Consider the following 24,067-nt stretch of genomic DNA (forward strand, 5'->3'; position numbering starts at 1 on the left):
TAGCGCTTTAGTGAGTTCTGTTAGGCTTGCCTTTTAAATCTAAATTGAAGTGGGTAATTTCTTACCTCACCCACTGAAAACTTGGCCATTGCTTTTCCTGTGGCAGTAATGACCCTCTAAGCCATCTTTTCTTTTCTTCTATTTTTTTGATGTGCAGTTTATTTTCCAGATCACAATCTGAATTGTTACTTTAAAATATTGAATTGTGTTACTATTCTCTTGATCAGAAGTCTCCCGGTGGCTTCTGTCTTAGTTAGGAAATCCCGAGTCCTTACTGTGGCCCAGCAAACTAACTCTGCATGATTGCAGTTGAAGTGTGTCATTAGAGGGAACCTCCTTGGCACACTATTATTCTTCAGTCATTATTATTATTGTTATTGTTATTTGTAGAGAGACCATCTCAAACCAGAACAACACATTTTTATTCAGTTTATGATATCACAGCATACACAGTATCTATCTAAGTAATGTATATCTTGTTTGCTTATTTGCAGTATAAGCTTTATGAAAGCATGAGATTTTTGCCTTTGCAATTTCAAAGCCCAAAACCACTGCCAAGAACATAGTTGGTTCTAGTTAATTTGTTTTGTTGAATGGATGTGAATGAGTGACAAAATTGAATCATGACATTTTTCTACCTAAAACTTGTTATTCCTTCGACCATGTATTATATTGTGTTATATTATTGTATTATTCCTTTCCTGTTAGGCAGGAGTCCAAATTCATACAGCAGCCAGTATAATCTTTGAAAAATATTTATTAGATTCTGTTCTTTATAATTCTGTAATAGAATAAATAGGCCTCCAAATTAACATTTGAGAAGTAAAGAAACGTGTCAGCTATAGAATAGATTTCTACGATAGCCTACAAAGCCCTTCCTAGTTTGGTTCCTGGCTTACTGAAAATTTATTTCATGATACTTTACTCTTTGCCCACTAGGTTTCAGTCTTATTGGCATAATTTTTAAATGCCTTATCTCATTTCAGGGCTTCTGTTTATATTGTTTCACTACTCCAAACAACTTCTAAGATCTCATTATATAACCTAGACTGGCCTTGAACTCTTAATTTTCATGCCTCAGACTCCTGAGTGCTGGGACTATGGGCATATGCCACTATATTTGGCTTTGTGCGCTTTTCTTTATATATACCTGTACTTCATATAAAAATTGAAATTAGGGCTGGAGAGATGGCTCAAAGGTTAGGAACACTGACTGCTCTTCCAGAGGTCCTGAGTTCAATTCCCAGCAACCACATGGTGGCTCACAACCATCTGTAATGAGATCTGGTGCCCTCTTCTGGCCTGCAGAAATACATGCAGACAGAACATTGTATGCATAATAAATAAATCTTTAAAAAAATTGAAATTATAAAATTACAAAAATATATTACACTTAGATTAAATTTCACATTTGTGGAACCACAAACACCTCTCTCTCTCTTTCTGTGTGTGTCTGTGTGTGTGTGTGTGTGTGTGTGTGTGTGTGTGTGTGTATTTCATTAGATGACTCTGATACGTAGCTGTGCTTGAAGACCTGGTTTACGTTGTGTAATCCAGATTTAGTTAGTGTGGTAGTTAGTTTTAATTTTCAACCTGGCACAATCTAGAGTCACCTAGAAAAGCGTGTCTATAAGGGATAGTCTTGATCAGATTGTCTTAACTGTGTTAATTGAGGTAGGAAATTCAACTCACAGTGAGTGACCTCTATTCCTTAGGTAAGGGATCCTGAACTGTATGAATAAGGAAATTGAGTTGACATAAGCAAGCATCCATGTATTCATTCTCTCTACTCCTGACTGGATCTGACTAGCTATTTCTAGTTCCTGCTACCCTGCCTTCCCTCACTATGATGGACTGTAACCTGGAATTATGAGCTAAAACAAACCCTTTCTCCCTGAGTTCATCTCCCCTGAATTTGTTTTGCCAGGATATTTTATGACAGCCAAAGAAGCAAACTGGCAGTTAACAACTGGGGAGATGTAGACTGGAAGTAAGTACAGATGGAAAGGCCAGGTACAATTTGTATCCCTATTAAAACACTCTAGGTCTTGAGTATTTGTGATATAGAATCTTACGTAAAACTCAAAAACTGACAAAAACAATTTGATGTTGAATGTCTAATTGGTGGTTACTTTAGGGAGTAGAAATGGAAAGAAACAAGATGGATTCAAGAGGGACCAGTAGTATTCATGATGTGATTCGTTCACTTCCTTACTATATTACAAGTGTGTTTAAAAACATTAATCTTCATTCCACAGATGAAAAAAGTAAGGCTCCCAGAAGCTTAAAAATAAGGTTGAAGTACTACAAATTGAGAATATTGTCATCTCCTACTACCTGCCCAGCTCTTGGGTATTTTATTTTCCTCTTAGCAGTCAAAGTGAGTCGATGGTTGATGTGTGCCATTTTCTGCCACAAGCAGAAGGATGGAAGATGGGTACTGCTGTTGTGGTCCAGATGTAGAGTAAAGGTCATAAGTTGGGTCTGTGACTTTTTTGTCCAACTCTTTATGTGAAAGTATGGAGTAGAATCCAGGAGGAGTCTGGACTTAATGCATCAGTCTCACATGTTCTCCCTGTCTAGCTTTTGATGTAGCTCAGGAAAGTGTTCAGTATGCTTACTTTGCCCCAAGAAGCACGTTTAATAAGTGAGGGCCTTCCACATGGAAGTTTCTGCTTAGTGCCGAGTTCAGCTCAAGGTGGAAGGAATACCTTGGTAGGTTTTCTAGTCTTGTTCCCATTTGGGGGACTCCAGCTCCCGTGACCTCCCCAGGTTCTAGAGCTTGATCTTAGCTCTAGAAAGCCATTGCATTTGTCACTGATTAACTGATTAACCCCTTCAAGCAGTGCTCCAGGATAGTTGTAGACATTATTATTATTATTATTTTTTTTTTGGTGTTTTTTTTTTTTTTTTTTTTTTTTTTTTTTTTTTTTTTTTTTGTTTTTCGAGACAGGGTTTCTCTGTGTAGCTTTGCGCCTTTCCTGGATCTCACTTGGTAGCCCAGGCTGACATTATTATTTTTGTTCACTCATCACTGTCCTGTAGTGTCTTATTTGTAAATGTAATTTGCATGCATTTTTGATCAAATTTTTAGTTGTTTCAGGTAGGAGCCAAATTTTACTCCATTTCATTTACTCTGTGACCAGAGATGAGTGGGAGTCCTTGATAGAGATGGAGCTACAGAGATGGCTCAGAAGTTAAATCTACCTGTAACTCCAGCTTCAGGGGGATCTTACACCTCAGAGTCACATGTACATACACATATACATAATTAAATAAAAAGTTTGGCCCAGTGGTGGTGACACACGCCTTTACTCCCAGCACTTGGGAGGCAAAGGCAGGCAGATCTCTGAGTTTGAGTCCAGCCTGGTCTACATAACTAGTTCTAGGACAGCCAGGGCTGTTACACAGAGAAACCCAGCCTTGGGGGGGGGGGGGGGGGAGGAAGTTTGCCAAAAAGTTTAGGAGAGTGAAGTAGTCAAATGTGTATTTCATACTATTTTTTTCTTTCCTTTCTTTATTTTTTGATAAATTGCTTTTAAAGGGACAAGATTTAAAGGAGTTGTCTTTAATTTCGGTTTTTGTTGCTGTGATAAAATATTCTGACTAAAAGAACTTCAAGGAGAAAAGGGTTTATTTAAGCTCACAATTCCAGGTTAAAATCCATCATGGTAGGGGAAGTTAAGACATCAGGTCATGTCCCCAGTCACACAAAGAGCAATGAACACATGTATGCCATTTCTTGGCATGTTTTTCTCTGCTTTATAGGGTCTCCAGCCCAGGGTGTGGTCCAAACTATAGTAGGCAAGTCTTCCCGCTTCAGTTAGCACAAGATAATCCTCCACAGGCAGCTCAGTCCTGTTTCCCAGGTAAGTCTAGAATTTATCAAATTCACAGAGAACACTACACTAACTATCACACTTAGTAATCCACATGATTGATGATGAAGGCTTACATAGGAAAATGATCATGAGTGACTGTGTTACAGAAGTGAGAAACAGTTTGAGAACTATATAGGAGAAAGAATGTAGTGCAGAATTTTTAAAAGGATGAATTGTATGTCTGAATCCCCTATGTATTTGATAAAATGAAGATTTTTGTTGCCCCTTTCAGTGTGAATTTCTATGGATGTGGTTTAGAAATAGTCTTTATAACACATACTCGGTTGATGCCTACGGCCACCATAAAGTTTTAGAAGCTGATGTAAAGTATGGCCATCATTCTAGTAGCAGCCCTGCATTGAGATGTGCTGAAGTAGAATGAAGCTTTATATAACTAATGTCTAGACCTGCTGAATCTGTGTTTCTTGATGGACTGGGTCTGAACAGAAGCAGATTCACGAAAGTACGCCACAGATGTGGTCTCTTCTGAACTTCACAATAGTTCCCTGAGGTGGAAGCAGGTGGTATGTCCACATTTTACAGATGAAATGACTGTAGGCAATGTGACTATCCGTGACAGAAAATCAAACATCTATCTACTCTGGGTCTGATATTCCTCTCTCTGCTGAGCCATACTTCTGGACCTGTAGAAGGCATCCAGTTTAATCTGTGGCTTTGAACATTCTGGGGAGCCAGGGGAGTAGGTTTTTTTTGGTCAGACTTTATTTATACCAAATAGTAATTTTCTTATTTTTTTAAATGGAAAGTAATTATGAAAGAATGCCTAGGAAAAGTGTTTCTATCTTTGACCATTATTTTAATGGTTTTTACAATTGACTGTTTGAAAATCATACTATACAATACATACTTAGTATTTATACTTAGAATAAGTAGGGAATTGGGTATTAAAAATGAGTCTATAGTATAACCTTTTATTTGATCCCCCCCAAGCCTTTAACAACACAAAATATTGTAGTATCTTGCAACTCGCGTTAGTTTAGCCTGAATTTTGCAGTTTATTTTTAATACTGTTTGTGCTTATCCCTTTGCTTTTGACCAGAGCTGATATTTTGTAGGGAAGTTGCTGTAGTCTTTTTGAAGGACTCTCGTATGTCATGAATCTAAGGTCTTATAATCCAGTGAGCACAGTAGTTCTAGTGTTCAGTGGCAAGTAGTAGAGAAGAGAATTCTTTGCGGTGAAGATTGATTTTTAGATTTGCTGTTGAATGCTTGAATAGCCCATGAATTTATTAGTACAGGAAAACAACCGAGGCTTTGTAGCAAGGATCGAATAAAATAAGGCTTTAAGAACAAGGCTTACATAGCTTGTTTCTGTTTTGTGCATTTAAAAGACAAATAGCTATTTTTTAAGTGCCTAGACCTTGTTACTAAAATAAAAGAATCCAAATGAAAAATGTCATTGTAATTCAAAGTATTTTCTCTGCTTTAGAAAATAATACAGCATTTTTTGTTTTTTATTTTTTTTGGTGGAAAGCCTGACTTTGAAATCTATGTGAATAAAGGAAGGGCATCACAAAGGTGGTGTGAATATTTGGTTAGCTGAATTACTTTGAGTTTTAGGAAATAATTAGGCTTACTTGCCTTGATGTTAATTTTTTTCTTTTGTTAAAGACAAGGTCTCATGTAGCTCAGGTCATCTATCTATATCTGCAGATATAGCTGAGGTTGACCTTAAACTTGTTACCCTCCTGCCTTTACCTCCTAAGTGCTGAGACCACAGATGCGTGCCACCATACCTGGTTTGACAATTCTTTTATCCACAAAACAGGTATATAGTTACCTATGCTTTTTTCTATATGGCTTTTGACTTTAATGTGGGAATTTGGAGTGGCATTATAGGCATTTTTCTTTGGTGTGTATGAAATAAGCATAAATCACACATACACACACTGGTACAGTGATTGAAATGACTTAAGACTTAGCTTTGAAGTGCAGTGTTTACCAGGGCTCAGGCAGTCCTCCTGCTCTGCCTCCTAAGCAACAGGACTGTGGGTGCTCACTATTGAGCCTGGTAAAACTTACTATATATTCTTTCTGCCATCCTTCTGATTATAGGGATACATTCTTAGGTATGTGATCAGCAACAACTGTTTTAAATGAATTTATTTATTTATTTATTTATTTATTTATTTATTTATTTATTCATTCATTCATTCATTCATTCATTCATTCATTCATTTAGTTTTTAGGACAAGGTTTCTCTGTGTAGCCCTGGCTGTCCTGGAACTCATCTGTAGACCAGGCTGGCCTTAAACTCAGAGATCTTCCTGCCTCTGCCTCCCAAGACCCGGGTTAAAGGCATGCGCCACCACTGTCCAGCATTAAGAACTTTATTTTTAGGAAATATTTGCACAGCTGGATTTCAGGGGTGTTTTTCAGTGACTTCAGAGTCCCACACATGCTAAGTCCGTATCTTGATATTGAACTATGTCCTTATTCCCTTAAGTTAGTGATTTTGAGACAGGACTCCTATGTCCAGAGTGGCAGGATCTCTGCATCCTTTTGCCTAATTAGACTCCTGAGTGTTGGGGTTACTGTCAGGAGCTACCACACTAGCTCCACCTTTGTTTAAATCATTAGTTCCCTGTTTATTCTGATACATTGGTCCTGTAGAGGGTGTAGTCTATGGTAAGACTACTGTAAAAGAACTATGTGCACATGTTCATGTGTGCTTTGTGTGTATATGTGTGTGATGCCTGAAATCAGACCTAGGACCTCATACATGGTAGACAAGTGCTATACTGTTGTCCTGAACAATACTCAAACTGGACAGGTCCTGTACAGCCCCTATCAAGAATTTTTAAGTTATATTTAAGAGGAACCTCCCCTCCCCCTACTTTATTTCTTTGTGGGGTAGCATTAGATGTCCTCTTCATTGGTTTTCAACCTTACTGAGATAGAGTCACTCACTGAACCTGGAGCCTTAACAGTTTATTATGCTGGCAGGCCATCAAGACCCATCAATCTCCCTGTCTCTTGCCTCCCCAGCTTTAGATTACAGGCATATACCCCTGGGGAATTTCACCTAAGGTCCTTTGTCTGTGTGGCAAGCTGTTATTAATGATGCCATCTTCCTGGCCCCATCACTTCATTCTTTTTTTCACATTTAGTGTGTGTGTGTGTGTGTGTGTGTGTGTGTGTGTGTGTGTGTGTGTTTTCATACTTTGACCTGTTCAGCCATCTTTCTGGCCCGTCAGGTTCTAAGTATCATATTGATTTCTTAATAGTATCATAAAACACCAAAAGGTGCTTTCTTGTTAATATCTGATTGGTTGTGAACTTCAAAAATGAGGTATGTCTTCAATATAAGGCCCTCTGCTTTACAAAAATTTAAATTGGGAATACTTGACAGAAATGTAAAAATGTTAACAAATCATCTCTCTCTGATAATATGTATCATGGTAAATAGAAGGAATTAGTTAAGGAACTTAGTAGAATGATGTCTGTTATATGTATCTTGAAGTATTTTTGTTATTCATAAATCTGTAAATAGTAACATAGTCCTAGTGACCATATTGTGATTTCCCTTCACAGATAACAAGTTGTGCTAGTGCAGCCGTATAAATAATCCCTGAAGTCTCAGTGTAACATGGACATTAACAGTGATGACACATAAATACAGATGCTTGGGAATTAAGTACTAGACGAAACACTTCAAAAGGTAAGAAAAGAATATGATGTTCTCTTAAGGCCAAGTGAGATAGTTAGAAGTCATCATTGGCTGGTGTTTCCAGTGTATCAGGCTTTAAATCTCCACAGGAGCCTGTCTAAAACTAGAACTCAGCTATAACTTATGAGTTCTTTTGTGAAGATAACAATAGCAGATATTCTTATTTGGCAAGTACAGTGAGTGATACTCTAAACTGAGCCCTCCTGAGAAATGACTAGCAGTGTCACTGGGATTTTGGAGTGCTTCAGCCCTTCAGTGTGCATGGAGCCTCAGGTCCTGATGGTGGTCATCACTTTATGGATTGTGTCCTACTCTGTGTTGTGATGGACTTCTGGGGAGGGCAAGGAAGTTATAAGTTGGAGTCTTCAGTATGAGGCTAAATTTTCAAGTCAGCTTACTTTTTGTAGAGTCATATTTTCCCTGTGTATCCCTTCTTCATGCTTATTTAGAGCTTTAAACAAAGAGGGGGAAAACAGCAGGTTTTCACTTTGTATGCTGTAGAATTTACAAGGAGAGGTTGCATTTGTAGTTGGTAGGTCATACCTCTGTTCCTCTCTGAGAAGCAATCTCTTCCTACTTAATAACTTACTAATATAAAGTAGGAAGAGTAATAAGGAATTTCAAGGGTAAAAATGTAGAGTATAGTTCTTTTTTTATTTTAATTTTACTTACTTATTTTATGTTTATGGGTGTTTTGTCTGCATACCAGAAGAGGGTATGAATCTCATGGGACTATAGTTAGTTATAGATGGTTGTGAGCCACCATTGTGGGTACTGGGAGTTGAACTCAGGATCTCTGGAAAAGCAGCTAATGCTCCCAACTGGTAATCCATCTCTCCAGCCCTAGAGTCAATTTTATAGGATATTAGAATGAGAGTGCACGCTTAAAGACAAATAAATAAATAAATAAATAAATAAATAAATAAATAAATAAATAAATAAATCTACTTTAAATATTACAGAAGTGCTGGATGTGAAAGTGCATGCCTTTAATCCTTGCATTCGGGAAGCAAAATGAGGTCTAATCTACATCCTGAGTTCCAGACAACCAGTGCAATGTAGAAAGACCCTGTCTGAAAACCAGCAAAAGAAACATCAGGTGTGATTATTTGTGCACCCCAGCCCTTGAGAGTTCAAGTTCAGCAACATAGGGAGGTTTGAAACCCTATCTCAAAAAACAAAGTAACAGGCTAGGTGTGCTGGCTCACATGTTTAATCCCAGCACTTATGAGTCAAAGGCAGATGGATTTCTGTGAGTTAGGTTAGCCCAGGCTATATAGAGAGACCCTGTCTCAGCAAAACAAAAACAAGGACTCATAAACCAGCAAAATACTATAGCATTTACAGTAATGAAAAGCTTATTATGTACATTAAAGTAAGTATAGCTGGCATTGGATCATTATACTTACTTAGATTCTGTTGGCTATGCTTAAATAGATCTTTAACATCACCTTTAACAGTAATCTATTCATTTTTCTAGATAGAACCCTGGTTTACAAGATTTGATAATTGCATCAGCCCTTAATTATAATACTTCACTTAAAATAGTACCTATTTAAAAATATCTAGTTTAATGCTTAAAATAAAATGGCAAGGTTAGTCATAAACATCTGCTTGTCTCTTTTCTAGTACTGTTATTTGCGGATGGGTACTCCTAAATAACCCAATTAGTTACAGCATATATTCTCTGAAAAAGATGTCACTAACATACTAGTAAAACTGCAGTTAATTATAATATGCCAAGAATTGGAATGTTATTAGGTTAATTAAAATATCAGACTGAGTATTTAACTCAGGACTTCTTTTTTTTTTAACTTTTTATTGATTCTTTGTGGATTTCATATTATGCATCCCAATCCCATTCATCTGACTCTAGGTTTTTTCTTGTTGAGAATCTGTATGGCCGGCCATGGTGGTGCACACCTTTAATCCTCACACTTGGAAGACTGAGACAAGAGGGTCTCTGAGGGTCCCTGATCTACACAGTTAGTTCCAGGACAACCAGGGCTGTGTTGGGAGATCTTGTCTCAAAAACAAAAACAAAAAACCACCACCACCACCAAAAAACAAAAGGAAGAAGAAAATGCATTGGCAAAAATGTTATGGACTCAGTATGACGGGTGCTGTGGTGCAGAGGATTCATGCTGTGTGCATAACCTGTGGTTTGTGTTGTTTAGGTCCTAGGTTTATATTCAGTCCTAAGTCTAGGAAATCCTCTAGAAATCCTTTAGGTCATCTTTAAGAGGGGAAAAATGCCTTAGATTAGAGCACATTTCAAGAAAGGGTTGAGTCATACTTTACTCAAATTAATAATTGAGTTGTTTGTAAGGATTTGTTATATTTCAAGTTTCTTCAAGTTCTGTCCCAGTTACTTAGTGCCCCTGAGGCTACTTAACCAAGAAACACAAAAACATCACTGTGAAGATGCTGCTGCTTCTGTGTACTTCTGTAGTCACAGTAAATCATTAGCATAAGTTAATTTCCTTATTTAATGTTTTTTTTTTAATCATTTTATTTTAAAGAGAGGCGTTTAGGAGGTTCTAGTATTCTCTGAAGCTGAAGCCGAGAGCCCGAAGCTTAAGCGCTATTGTAGATCCTAGCTTCATCTCCTTCAGGATAGACGGAAAAGAAAGACTGTCTCCACAATGGTAGCTCTTTGGTTACACAGGTAAGTTACTCAGTTGTGCAGTAGAGAAGACAACTGTAGTTGATTTTATCTGCTTTGGTGGGAGGAGACATGCTACTTTCCATCTTTCTTTCTCCGCCTTGTGTTTTATGGCATTCTCCAGCTGTAGGGAATGGCCTGAAGATTAAATAGTTTTCCATTTCTTTTTTCTCGACAGATGGATAAATGAAATGATTGTTGGTATCTTGAGACTAGACCATTAAACTTGTCTTTGAAATGTACTTATTTAAGGAGCAGTGTGAAATTCTTTGACTTCTCTTCTCAGTTAAGTGTGTATTCATTTGAATCTATTCTCTGTCTTCCTGTATAGCTCTCTGTCAGTCTTATCAATCATCTCTTGTGTTACTCTTGATAACAAAGAAGAGATCCCTTTATATATAACTGCATGATAGAATTTCCAGACTTCAAAATGGTGACTGTAAACCTTTCAATAAATCGAGTGCATAGGGTCACAGGTGCTGTTCTGCTACGATAGCGCTAATTGTACAATTGAAATAATCTGTCTTTTAAAAGAGTTGTGTAACTAGTTGTGACAGTACACACCTGTAATCCCACCACCAGGAATATAGGAGGATTGTTAGAGTTTTAGGGCCAGCCCAGGGCTACATAGTATGCTTCAGGCCGTCCAGGACTGCACAGCAAGACCCTGTCTCAAAAACTACATCTCAGAGACTTGTATGAGAAGCAAAGCCTGAGCACAGCTTATGCTATAGACCAGCAAGAAAGTCATATTGGTGACACCTCTCAGTTACCCTTTCTCAGTTTTTCTTTTGACTTTGGCCTTTGTACCTGAAAATATAAGGTTATTGTGACCAGTTTTCTACAAGTTGTTCTCTTAATAAAACTAATATGATAATGATAAGATTGGTGTTACTTAGCGGGGTGCGGTGGTGCACACTTTTAATCCCAGCACTCAGAAGGCAGAGGCCGGTGGGTCTCTGTGAGCTGGAGGCCAGCCTGGTTTACATAGTGAGTTCCAGGACAGCCAGAGCTACATAGCGAGAACCTGTCTCAAGAAAAACAAGATAATAAAAATAAAATAATATTGGTGTTAATTGCCAACTCCTCAATTGCTAAAGTAAACTGGGACACTTTTGGTGATTAGAGCAGGAGCCAGAGATTACAGGTATTAGAAATAGTTTTTGAGTAAAAGTGGAGCTGCATCATGTGCTGTTTCTAGTGGGTGGGCCTTTCTTGTCTAATCTGTCCTGTTTCTTTGGTTCTGATTCAGTTATGTGGGTGTAGTCATGGGGACTAGAGGTTTATGATCAGGAAGAGCTAACAATGTCTCAGTTTTATAGTTTTTATGAAAGTACATTCAAGTTTGGGGGAGGGTGGTTCAGTGGAACTCTGATAAGAGTTAGGATGTGTGGATTTAGGGGAGATTTGGAACTCAGCGTGGACAGGCTGAAAAGGTTTGGTTGATTGTCTCTTTTCATTCTCTTCAGTAGTATGAGAACTTAGGAGGATGGGGAATATAGGACCAAGTGTGCTTAATTCTAGTGATGGGTCATATTCTCTCCCTGTTTTCTAGAAAATGCTGCTGCTTATTAGTTGGTGGGTAACATAGAACAGTTTAGTCTCCTTACTAGGTTGGGTTTTTCCCACATGAGAATGTGAACTCAGGTTTCCCTTATTTCTATAACTATAATAATTCAGTTTCTATTAGCAAATGGGCATGGCTAAGGCTTTCACCAGGTCTCTTAGTTTATTAGTAAGGGATCCTGAGCTGATTGGCAAATGGGTTCACTTCTATTCCCATAGCAACTTCATAGTTGTCAAGAATAGAATTATATGCCCAAACCTTTTCATTGGATTTTTTAGTGACTTTGTATTTAGCGAAAATAAGGAAAATAACAGCTTTAGTCTGTACTACTTTGCTAAATAAATAAGCTTGTCACAACAATATTGAAATTTAGTTGGAATAATGTAGACATACTTCATTAAAAGTCCCTTATTGAATGGCTTTTATATTCATTTTATCAGATAATTGCAAAATGTATGTATACTTCATGTATGCTTATGCAAAAATAGGAAAGAGGAAGAAAAATATAACAGATTTGTTTTACTTGGCCTTCATAATTTGATTAGGTTTTTACTTTAAGTGTATAAGATAATTGTACAATCTGTTGTTGGATGCTTCTTTAGCCAAAGTGATCATGGCCTTATTTATAATGTTTTGTTTTAATCATTATAATCTAGTAAAATACTAAAGAGAATTATATATCCAGTTTGGTTTGCAACCTGATGATTGAATTATGTTGTTAGCCTACTGCCTGAGTGCAGTGATCTTGGTGTTTCTCATACTCCAGCTTGTATGAATTGGTTAGATAGGGCCTCATATTCTGCAGTTCTTTCCTTTTTCTTGCCTTTTTCCCTTCTGTTCTAAGTATCAAATGCAAGTCTGGGTTTCTAGCGAGCTTCAGGACATGCTTCTAATGTGAACTCTCAAGGCTGTGTTAGTTACAACAGTTTGAAATACCAGAAAATACTCCCTGTAAGATGAGCTCTTCTCATTGGCCTCCAAAGACGTTTTATTTATTTATTCTAGCATTTTACAGTTTATTAGTCCTCTCCCAAGACAGCTGCTTGATGACTGCAGCTCAGTAGTTGGGCGTAATTGTCATCGGTGACTAGAACGAAAACCTTTTTAGGGAACAAAAGACACAGAAAGGGACTTAATCAGTGTTTCAGTTTTCTAACTGGAATCATGAAGAAAAATACAGGCTTTCATAAGTGCTATTTGATAGAGTTTTTTATTTGTATTTGTGTGCATACACACATTTTTATATATTCACTCATATATACGTAAACTTTTAAAGTAATTCTCACTATTAATGACAGATGTCTGATTCAGTAGTCTCTTTTGTGAAGTTGAATTACTGAATTACAGAGAAAGGTTTTGTGCCTTGTTCAGATTTGTGTGGAAAGAAAAGAATGATTAAGGAAGCCAGTTAACTGAAATCACTTCAGAGGTTTATAAGCTTTAATGAGCATTGCTTATTAAAAATAAAGCTTAATGAATTTCTCATATTTTTCAATCACAAATTATGAAGATAATTAAATTTGCATTGTATTTTATAGTTTGTTTATAAAATTAATTTATTTTAGTTTTATATTTGCATTTACATAGGTATTTAGTATATAACCTTCAATTTTGAGAGCTCCAGGCTTTGGTACATCAAAGAAATAAATTGCTTTAAAAAATTTTCAGTTTGTGTTCATTTAACACATTGAAGTTTAACTTACATTTATTGTAACTGGAAGTGAAAACTGATGAGTATTTATTACCTATAAGTAAAGCAGAAAAATAAACAACAGTCAGACCGCTGCTGTGAGTCTTTAGATAGTGAAGTTCATGGGAGATGCTGTCTCTGCTCTGATGGTGTGTCCATACTTACTGTTATTCTCTAGAACAAGTAGTTGTGCTTTCAAGATTTTAAAGTGTTCCTTGCTTCGGAACAAAGCTAAATCCAGCCGACTTAACATATTTCACAGGGTACTTTCCTTCCTGTACTCATTGTCAGCAGCCAGAACAGGGCAGCAGTTTTGTTTAGTGTTCCTTGTGTGACAAGTTGCTGTGGTCTTCTGTAGTTCCAGTAGTAGGTAATGCAGTTGAGGCCTAGAAGGGAATATGCTTGCTTTGCATGGGGAGGAGGTGAAATGGCGTTAGAAGGTTTCTGAGTGAGGGAGGCCATGGGAAGGTGACAAAGGCAGGAGGCGAGCATGGTGAAGTTGCATTATAGCTGTTATTGATCCGTTCTTTATCCATTCTGTACCCCACTTGAATTGAGCAGCAAATGAAGTGGTAAAATATCTAAGAAAAGTAGCAGAGGGGGAAAAAGGGGATGAGACTTGGAATATTAATAGTGCCTTTGTTCTGGATACCATGGAAGACCTGGAAAATATCATTAGTTCTTTCAGAGTTACCCAGGTAGATCAATGAGGACATTTTCCAGTAGGCTTCCTAATTCTCTTAGAAAGTTCAAGCATCCTTACCAGAAAACTCACTTATCTCCCAAGCAGTGAGTTAAAGCTAGCCTGCACTACATGTAGAACTTAGGAAGGAAAGTGTGTGGGCATGTGTGTGTGTAAGTACATACACATGTGATATGTGTGAAATGATATTCCTTACTTCTAAAGTGATTATTTCCCTTTGAGGATAGCTCTTGCTTTCTGCCCTCCTCAGAATACTTTGACATAGTATGTGCCTTTCTCTAGAGACTAAAGCTTTGATTGACTGTTGTTAGCCAGTGCAAGCTAGTGTTGGGAGTTCTGGCCACTGTTTAATTACAGAAATTTCATAGCAATATGCCAAATAGCTTGTTATCAAGGGACTTAACCTGAAACCATTTTTGTAAAAACCTCAGACTGATTAGAATGTGTTCTATAAGATAACTAGCTGATCTATAACTTCAAGAGTGTTACTTTATTAAGCAAAATGGAATCTTATGTTTAGGTTCATCATTTCTGGTTACCTTGTGCCCTTCTGAGAGGCAGAGAGACCTTGAACATGGTCTCCAGAGTTCTGTATGAACTGGCTATGTGACCGTCAATAGATTGTTGAGGCTGTCTGTGCCTCGTCTCCTTAGTTGTAAAGTAGGTACAATAGCTATTCCTGTGTGAGTTGTGAGACTTCAGGGAAAAGGTATGTTAAACATAAACATGGAGTCCTAGAATATATTAAATGGTACGTAATTGTTAGCTGTTACTAATGTCATTATTGGAAATTTTAATAAAGTAACCTTTGTCCCATTATTAATAATGGCTATACTTGGATAAAAAGTTATAACTTTATACTTTTGTTTTAGATATATTAACTATTACCTCTTTCTCATTATTTTGTTTACATTTTTGAAGGTTTCCCAATGAGTGGATCATGATGACCGTATGGTAGGGACTTGCCATAGTATGGCTGCTTCCCGATCTACTCGTGTTACAAGATCAACAGTGGGGTTAAACGGCTTGGATGAATCTTTTTGTGGTAGAACGTTAAGGAACCGTAGCATTGCTCACCCAGAAGAGATCTCTTCTCATTCTCAAGTACGATCAAGATCACCAAAGAAGAGACCAGAGCCTGTGCCAGTTCAGAAAGGAAATAATAACGGAAGAACTTCTGATGTAAAGCAGCAGAGTGCTCGAGAAGCATGGGTAAGCCCTAGGAAAAGAAGACTTTCCTCTTCAGAGAAGGATGACCTAGAAAGGCAGGCCCTAGAGAGCTGTGAAAGAAGGCAGACAGAGCCAGCACCGCCAGTCCTGAAGAACAGTAAACGCTGTCTTAGAGCTGAAGCCACAAACAGTTCAGAAGAAGATTCGCCTATAAAACCAGACAAGGAGTCAGTAGAACAGAGGAGGACAGTAGTGGACCATGATGCAGAGTTTCAAGGGACTAAACGAGCTTGTCGATGTCTTATATTGGATGATTGTGAGAAAAGGGAAATTAAAAAGGTGAATGTCAGTGAGGAAGGGCCACTTAATGCTGCCGTAGTAGAAGAAATCACAGGCTATTTGACTGTCAATGGTGTTGATGACAGTGACTCAGCTGTTATAAACTGTGATGACTGTCAGCCTGACGGGAACACTAAACAAAATAGCACTGGTTCCTATGTGTTGCAGGAAAAATCAGTAGCTGGAAATGGGGATTCAGAAACCCAGACTCCAATGTTCTTTGGTAGTAGGAAGGAGGACAGTTGTATAGACCATCTCGTGCCTTGCACGAAGTCAGAAGTGCAGGTCAAGTTGGAGGACCACAGACTAGTAACTGCCTGTCTCCCCGTGGAACGTCGTCATCAGCTGACTGCCGAGCCAGCATCGGGCCCTGTTTCTGAAATTCAGTCGTCCTTAAGAGATTCTGAGGAGGAAGTAGATGTGGTGGGAGATAGCAGTGTCTCAAAAGAGCAGTGTGATGAGAACAGTGACCCTCTGGACACAGATACTGAAAACATGCCAGTCTCTGCAGAGCTGGAGCTGTCCTCTGTGCTAGACTGTGCTTCAGCTCAGATGACGTCTTTACCTGAACCTCAGGAACACCGATACACCCTGAGAACTTCACCTCGAAGGGCCGCTCCGACCAGAGGTAGTCCCACTAAAAACACATCTCCTTACCGAGAAAATGGACAGTTTGAGGAGAATAATCTCAGTCCCAATGAAACAAATACAACTGTTAGTGATAATGTAAGTGAGTCTCCCACAAATCCTGTTGAAATTTCTCAAAATGAAAAGGTTCTGTGTTGTGACTCTCAAAACTACGCAAGTGAAGGACTAAGTCAGTCACCCTCAGAGGCCAGAATGAATATTGGACATTTGTCAACTGCCAAAGAGAGTGCCAGTCAGCACACTGCAGAAGAGGAGGATGATGACCCTGATGTTTATTACTTTGAATCAGATCATGTGGCACTGAAACACAACAAAGAGTATGTGTAAATATGGTAACCATGAGTTCTGCTTGTTTATCACTTCCCAGGTTTCAGTATTTATTCAGAAATGTCTGTTCTTCATGTTTTTGTTGCAGATGAAGTTAATACTTTAGCATGGGTTTAGATTTAACATACATTTTTTAACTCAAAAAACTCAGATGCGACATTGAACTTCATGACTCGTCTCTGTAGTAGTGCAAATTTTCTAGTCAGAGCTCCCACGTGTCTAAATGAGAAAGGGCAAGTGAAACCCCGGGTGTGTCGCAGGAGGATGAGTGGAAACATGAGTGGTAGTGCTTTTTTTGCTGCTGAGTTAGCACAGTCCACTTTGGCTCATACTTGTAGAGATTTATAGCATCTGCCTTTAAATATGGTTGAAGTAAATCATGAGTATGTAGCTATCATCTGGGTACTGGAAATCTGGCAAACTAGAACTGATTTACATTTAAATCCCATTAAAGTTTTGACTTAAGACCGTGCTGTGATGGAGGCCTTTGAGACAACCCGAGCTGTAGAGACTCTAATTTTGCAAGCCTTTATTGCAAAGGTGCTTTTGCGAATAATTCTGTGTCCAAAATTTTCATAATTTTGCCCACTTGACGTATTCTGGAAAATGCTATAAATGACTCAGTTAACCGTCTCGATAACCCTGGAAAACTATGCAAGCACTCACCAGAACTACTTGAATGGGTAACAGTGACCAATGTGTAGATTAAACCCCTCTCATAGGTTGGCTTTTGAGCTGTTGCCACAGAGTCAGATTATATTGGTTGTACAAAAATAATTGGATTTGAAGAAAATTTCTACCGCTGTTGTTGTGACAGATGCCTGATCAAGTATCATATCAGGGCTGTGGGACAGTTCTTTTTTTGCCATGCTTAGTAGGACGTTTGTTCAGGACGTTATATCCGATAATATTGTGGACTTTTAGCATAGGTCTCTTCTGGAAAAAAGTTTTTTTCCTGTGCTCTTTTTGGTTTTGTTTGTTTTTGTTGTTTTTCGAGACAGGGTTTCACTGTGTGGCCCTGACTCTTCTGGAGCTCGCTCTGTAGACCAGGCTGGCCTCAAACTCAGATCCGCCTGCCTCTGCCTCCCAGGTGCTGGGATTAAAGGCTTATGACACTGCCACCAAGCTTCCTCTGTTCTTCTAAAATGTATTTTAAAACCTGATTTAAGAAAGAATTTTTCCCTGAATGTTTGATAAATTATTGTAGAAGGTTCCGAGTCTAATAATACTACAGATCGATTTGAGGCAGAAAAACAATAATTTCCTAAGTGAAAAAACTCAGTTAGAAATAAGATAACTGGTACGTGGTGGCACACCCACGCAGTCCCAGCATGAGAGACCAAGGCAGGACAGTAGCCTGGGTGCCGTAAGGAGACCCTGTCTCAAAAAACCAAACAAACCAAAACAGATCAACAAATGTTTTCCATTCATACGTAATTTTCAAAGGGGAGACTCTGCTTTCAGGTGCAAAGAAATATGTTCTAGAGAAACACACCTCAAAAAGTGTGATGTCTCGCTTCACTTTCTTATTTTTGAAATGGAGGCTTTCTGTGTCACCTAGGTTAGTGTTGAGTTGTGACTCAAGTGATTGTCCTGGTTTAGCTTCCTCAGAATGTGGGACTTCGAGCTTATGGCGCCATGGCCAGCTCCGGCTTAAATGAATTTGAATTTCTCTGGAACTTGTTTCTTCTGAACTGAGAACTGGCAAGTGTAAGGCACATGCTCTGCCACTGAGCCACACTTTGTCTTCCAGGAAATGATATTTCAGTAGTTCTTTCCCTTGATTTTTGTTGTCTTTGTTACAGGATATTCTTACCGATTCTGGAAAATAGTAATTCAGTCTTGTTATGTTTAAAAGTGAGATCGAATGGTGATTAAGGACAGTATTCCCATAAAATAATTATCCAGAGGTGATATTCCAGGTCCATCAGCATGGGGCGTGGAGTCCTTTGGAGTTGGCTGCTGTTTACTGTGAGGACAGTGCTCAATGCTGATGGGTCATCAAGTGACTGGGTGAAAGAAGCCCCTTATTTTGCTCCCATATCTTTTGCTTCATCCCAGATCTTTGAAGATGACACTATTTTAGGTTTTACTTTCTTTGGTTTCTGCTAGCATTGCTAGGGGTTAGAACCAAGGGCCTGCACATTGGGCAAGTATTCACTACTGCTCTTCTAAGATGGAAGAGATGATTGTGATGAGCATCTTGGTTTAAAGTAATTCCAAGAAAATGGTATTTGATCATGTTGCATGTAAATTCTTTAATAAAGTCCCTTTTTTTGCTCCATGTTTCTATTCCCATGTTTTCATCCAGATGTCAGAGATGATTGGCTTTTAAAAAACAAAACTAAAAAACAAACCAAGTGATTGTTTAAAAACAGCATGGTTACAGCTGTCTAGTGCTTTCAGGTGTTGGGAATTTAAAATACTTTGAAAGTGGTATTGGTGAATCGTTATTTATCCTCTTGTACACAGTACCCTTTATGCTAGAAAAGATCTCTAGCTTGTTGCCTGTGAAACTGGGAATTTAGCCTTGCCTACAGTATTCATTAGTACTCTGCCAGAAGGGATCAAGTCATACTTCCTGATGCCAGTTAAGCAGGTTATTAAAGCCGTGCGCCATGGTGCACACGTACATATCTACAGACCCCATCTCAAACAAAAAGTGTATTAATAGAAAATTCCATGGTTGCCACGGTGTTCTCTTTAGAGTTAGGGGGCTCTGATTCTGTTACAATGTAAACTTCCCTCTAAGCTAACAGTAATGATGTAATTGGCAGCCTTTGCCTTGTCCTTTGAATTTTTCCATCTGTTTGAAAGACTATCTCTTACAAGGTTCTCATCATTTGTAAATGTTTAAGAAGGTACTTTACAGTCTTAGTTTTAGATCTGTCCTGACAAGTTAAACAACAGCACAGGGAAATGAGTCTGAGTGTTTGGGGTACTTAGTTGTGACTCACATTGTACTTTTGCTGATTTTTTTCCCCTGAATAGAGAACTCTTCTTGCTAACTGAGTAAGAGGCTAGAAAGTGTGTTCTTCTGGTGAGGCTTTTGCTCATGGTTATCGTAGCAGATGCTCTCAGAGGTTTGGCAAAGAGGGCCAAGGCCACACTTTCCCTGAAAGGTTACTGACTCTCTTAAAGGGAGATAATACCTAATGATCCCTTAGTGGCCTGGCTGACTCAGACCACCTGGAGGTTCTGGCTTTCAGAATCAGATAAGGATTTGAAGGCCTTTGGATTTATATTTAGTATTTCTTTTCCAATTCAGAAGGTAGTCACTAGAAATGAAACTTTGTGATGCATGTCAAAGACAGTTATTAAGTAGGTGTATTACACAGACAGTACAGTAGAGTCTCCCACCAGGATCAGAAGGTTAACTCAGTGGTAGCATACTTAGCAAGTGTGTATGAGGCCCTGCGGTTCATTCCTAGCACCGTATTGCAGACACAAAAAAGCATCGTGAATTAATGGTAGAAATGGAGTCATACTTCAGCCTTTTAAAAAAAATGGCTGTTTTGTTTCTGGACTTTTTTTGAGACAGGGTCTCTTGTAGCTCAGGCTTGCCTCAAGCTTGTGATGTTGCTGAAGGTAACCTTGAACTTGTGACCCTCCTCCCTTTTCCTCTGTTGCTGGGATTAGAAGAGTGCCATGCCTAGTTGCCTCATGGAGTGAAGATTTACTCTGTGGACTTAGGGGAGTTTTTAGATTGAGAATCTTATAGAGCAGATCTTTGGTATTTAATTTTTTTTTTTTTTAAATCTGACTAATTACAGTGATGTGATTTTTGTTTGTCAGAATCAGCATTTTAGGTAAGTAAACCCCGTTTAACTTGTTAGCTGCTTTCCCGTTCTTTAGTGGTGTGTTTGTGAAGAACAAGTGCTTCTTATAGAGGATTTGGTTAATTTGAAGAGACTCTGGGGGTTTAAATGCAGTGGTCTATGAAAGACAGAGGCCGCTAGGGAAGAGGGGCTTGGTGCTCCTTGACAGTTCATAGAAAGAGCTGTAGAATACCAGGCATTGGTGTGTGGGTGGATTAATGGGAGGAGTAAAAGCTGCCTGAAGTATATAGAACATTTGTTGTTGTTGGGGAATAAGTCATTGACTAATCAGAACATGTCATGAATTGTTGCCGATTTGAAAAAGATTTTATTGTGTGTATAATTGAAACTATACATATAATTATATGTGTGTGCCCGGTACCTGTGGAGGCCAAGAGAAGAAGCTGAGTCCCTTTGTACTGGAGTTCCAGGTGGTTGTGAGCTACCATGTGGGTGCTGGGAACCCTTCATCCTGGAGTACAGAGTACCCTGGAAGAAGCAACTGGTGTTCCTAACTCCTGAGCCATCTCCAGCTCCATTACCAAACATTTTTAATTTTTAAGGAATAAGGTGATTTTAAATGATCCTCTGCTCTAATCTTAAGGATGCTGACACATGGATATAGTCTTAACATTGTTGATGTAGGGTCATCGCCGGCAGAGGTGGTGGAATGACCCTGGTGACCTCACTGTCATAATAGGTCTACCTTTCCTGACCTTTATAGTCCAAGAGTTTCACTTCTTCCTGTGTTCTTTTGGCAGCTCTGTGGCTTAGTATTTCATTTCATTTTTGTTGACTTTCCCTTCTAATTGACTGCTTTTAGCCTTCTTTGATCTTAGAGATCAGAATGATCAAACTTACCAAGATTGTCTTGTTTGGTTCACTGAGGAGTTTCTTTTTGAATGAATACGCAGCACATGAATGTTTGGTTATTATATGTTCTTACTTGCTTTTTTTCTCAATAGAGAAGTTTATTTTTATACATGGTAAAGAATTTTTTCATTTAGTGATAAAATATTCCTGAAACTATATTATTTATCTGCTATTTTTGAGGCTAACCTTTAGTTGCAGAAGTTGTATTTCACAATTTTTATAGTAGTATGTGGAAAAAATGAATTTTTCTGTACTAGTCATGTTCAGTAGTTTGGGTTGCCACATGCATTTTAAAAGCGGTGGGAAGGAGTCATACCATACTACAGGGCCCACATGGGAGGTTTATTGAGGGGAGGGGAGAGAAAGGGCAGAGACCGGTCTCTAGGAAAGGAAGAGAAAGAGAAAAATACGGGAGGTGGGCAAGGCCCGCCTTTTATAAGGAAATGTAGCGAGTGCGCACAAGGGGTGCACTTAGGGTCCTGACAGGATATACCTCAGCTGCAGCCACTAAGGGCAGGCCAGTACAGATGCCTAAATGCTAACACCACATGCGTAAGAAAGTTTAACTTTTACTTGACCCATATGTGTAGGTATCTTTTACCCGCACTGACCAATTCTCTGACTCTGCTGAGTAACGTGCAATTCATTGACATTTTCTGACAGTAATTGGCATTACTTAGATAATTATAAATTAAGGTCTTAATTTCTAGTGGGCCAGTGGTGGCTCACGCCTTTAATCCAAGCACTTGGGAGACAGAGGCAGGTGGATCTTAGTGAGTTCAAGGCCAGCCAGGTCTTCAAAGTGAGTTCCAGGACAGCCAGGACTGTTACACAGAGAAACCCTGTCTCAAAAAACCAAAAACCAAAACAACATTTCTCAAGACTTCCTCACTTTGTCCGCAATTACAAAGAGGTCCTTAAGTTAATCTGTAATTTCTCATGTGATAAATTATAACTTCCCATTGCCCCTCTCACAGTGTTAGAGAAGTTCACAGACCCAAGGGGGAAAAAATATTTGATTAACTACAGAAGATATTTGAAAGGATCCAAATAAGTGGCCATATAAAGAGATACATATGGCAGGGTTGGGGAAAGGCTAAGGCACTGGCGTTTGGGTGTAACACCATTACAGTCGTAGATTGTTTCTTCAAGCCTGGCTTTAAAGAATTCCCTGCTCTGGATGGTTGGGTCGTGTGTAGTTCTAGCTCTGTGAACACTTGGTTGTTTTGTGTGTAGCTCCATGGTAGTTCTTTGCCTGCTCTGTAGAGTCTCATGTTAGGTTTGTGTAGCTTTTTGTGTTCAGCTAGAGCTCCATGTAGATTTGGGGCCTTTTTCTATTTTTCTTCCTCTTTGGTGTTTTATCCTCCGTATTTTAAACCCTCAGCTTCCTGAGCTGCTTTCTGAGTGTGTTTAGAAGGACGCCTCGGGCTGGAGAGATGGCTCAGCCGTTAAAGGCTAGGCTCACAACCAAAAATAGAAGGACACCTCCTTGTCCCATATACTAGCAGTTCTTGTGGTAGGAGAAAGGTAACCATGGCACTGTCCTCATTGCTTTGTCCTCTCACATGTCACAGTTGTGCACGTCTGTGACCTAGGATGTGAAGAAAAGTTACTTCTTTATTTTCTCCATCAGGACAGTGACTCAGTGTCATTCTGCCATAACTATGAGTAGATGCATCTGGCTTTGTGAAGATCTTTTTCTGTGAGTTTGCATGTGTTTATGTTCACAAGTGGTTCAAGATTGTAGATGTGGGTGCTGGCAACTGAATCCATGTCCTCTGTAAGAGCAGTGAGTGCTCATAACTGCTGAGCTATCTTGTGGAGACCCACAGAGGTTTCCTAGTGAGATCTGAGCGTGCTTTACCCAGCAGGGCTGCACAGGGGAATGATTGGACCTCAGGCATGGTTACCAGGTGTTTAGAAGGGTCTGCAGTTGGCTGTGCAGTGTGCTTTGATCTAGCAAGGGGGAAGGAAGTCTTTTGTCCCGCCCCTTGGCATTGTTATAAAAAGCCCCTTTGAAGAGGCAGAAAGGGCCAGTAGACTTTGATCCAGGTCCTCCTGAAGCTATCCTGTGCTGCTTTCTGTCTCCTCTCTGCTATCTTTTTATCTAAAAGGTTTTTTTTTTTTAAGTTTATTTAATTTTATTTTCTGTGCATTGGAGTGAAGGTGTCAGATCCTGGAACTAGAGTTACAGACAGTTGTGAGCTGCCTGCCATGTGGGTGCTGGGAATTGAATCCAGGTCCTCTGAAAGAGCAGTCAGTGCTCTTAACCATTAAGCCATCTCTCCAGCCCCTCTAAAAGTTTCTTATTCCTCTCTCCTCCTCATAGGAACCCTTTAAAAGGTGGGAGCTGGCCTCCCACACTATCTCTCCAGCCCTTTATTTGACTTAATTTTATTTTAGATATTTATTTTATATATGAATGTTTTACCTGGTGTGTGTTTGTGCATTAGAAGGTGTCAGATCCCCTGGAATGGATGTGTATGAGCCACGTTGTGGGTTCTCTGTAAGAGCATCAAGTGCTCCTAGCCACTGAGCTAGCTCTCCAGCCTCATGTTATATTATGATCTTTTCCTTTAGTTCATTCTTCTTCTTTTTCCTTTCCTCACAGAAATCTACCTGTCTCTCTCTGCAGGGAATAAAGGCATGTGCTACCATGCCCAGCTTGACTTAATTTCAGTGTATGCTGGGAGTG

General features: G+C 39.0%; 1 protein-coding gene across 6 annotated transcripts in view; it reads left to right on the top strand.

The window, feature by feature from the left end:
* Positions 1 to 24,067, top strand: part of Zzz3 (zinc finger ZZ-type containing 3) — a 69,101-nt gene that overhangs the window by 18,790 nt on the left and 26,244 nt on the right. For 2 of the 6 annotated variants that reach the window (XM_059266468.1, XM_059266471.1), the window contains exons 1-4: positions 1,927 to 1,990; positions 7,437 to 7,563; positions 10,095 to 10,240; positions 15,119 to 16,671. In XM_059266468.1, coding sequence (XP_059122451.1) covers positions 15,149 to 16,671 — 1,523 coding nt within the window. In that variant the 5' untranslated portion in view covers positions 1,927 to 1,990; positions 7,437 to 7,563; positions 10,095 to 10,240; positions 15,119 to 15,148. Of the gene's footprint in view, positions 1 to 1,926; positions 1,991 to 7,436; positions 7,564 to 10,094; positions 10,241 to 15,118; positions 16,672 to 22,949; positions 23,075 to 24,067 lie in introns of those variants that run through there. The other 4 variants (XM_059266469.1, XM_059266470.1, XM_059266473.1 and 1 more) reach the window with 3 other exon arrangements.

Source organism: Peromyscus eremicus, chromosome 6, assembly GCF_949786415.1.
Source record: "Peromyscus eremicus chromosome 6, PerEre_H2_v1, whole genome shotgun sequence".
Classification (NCBI taxonomy): domain Eukaryota; kingdom Metazoa; phylum Chordata; class Mammalia; order Rodentia; family Cricetidae; genus Peromyscus; species Peromyscus eremicus.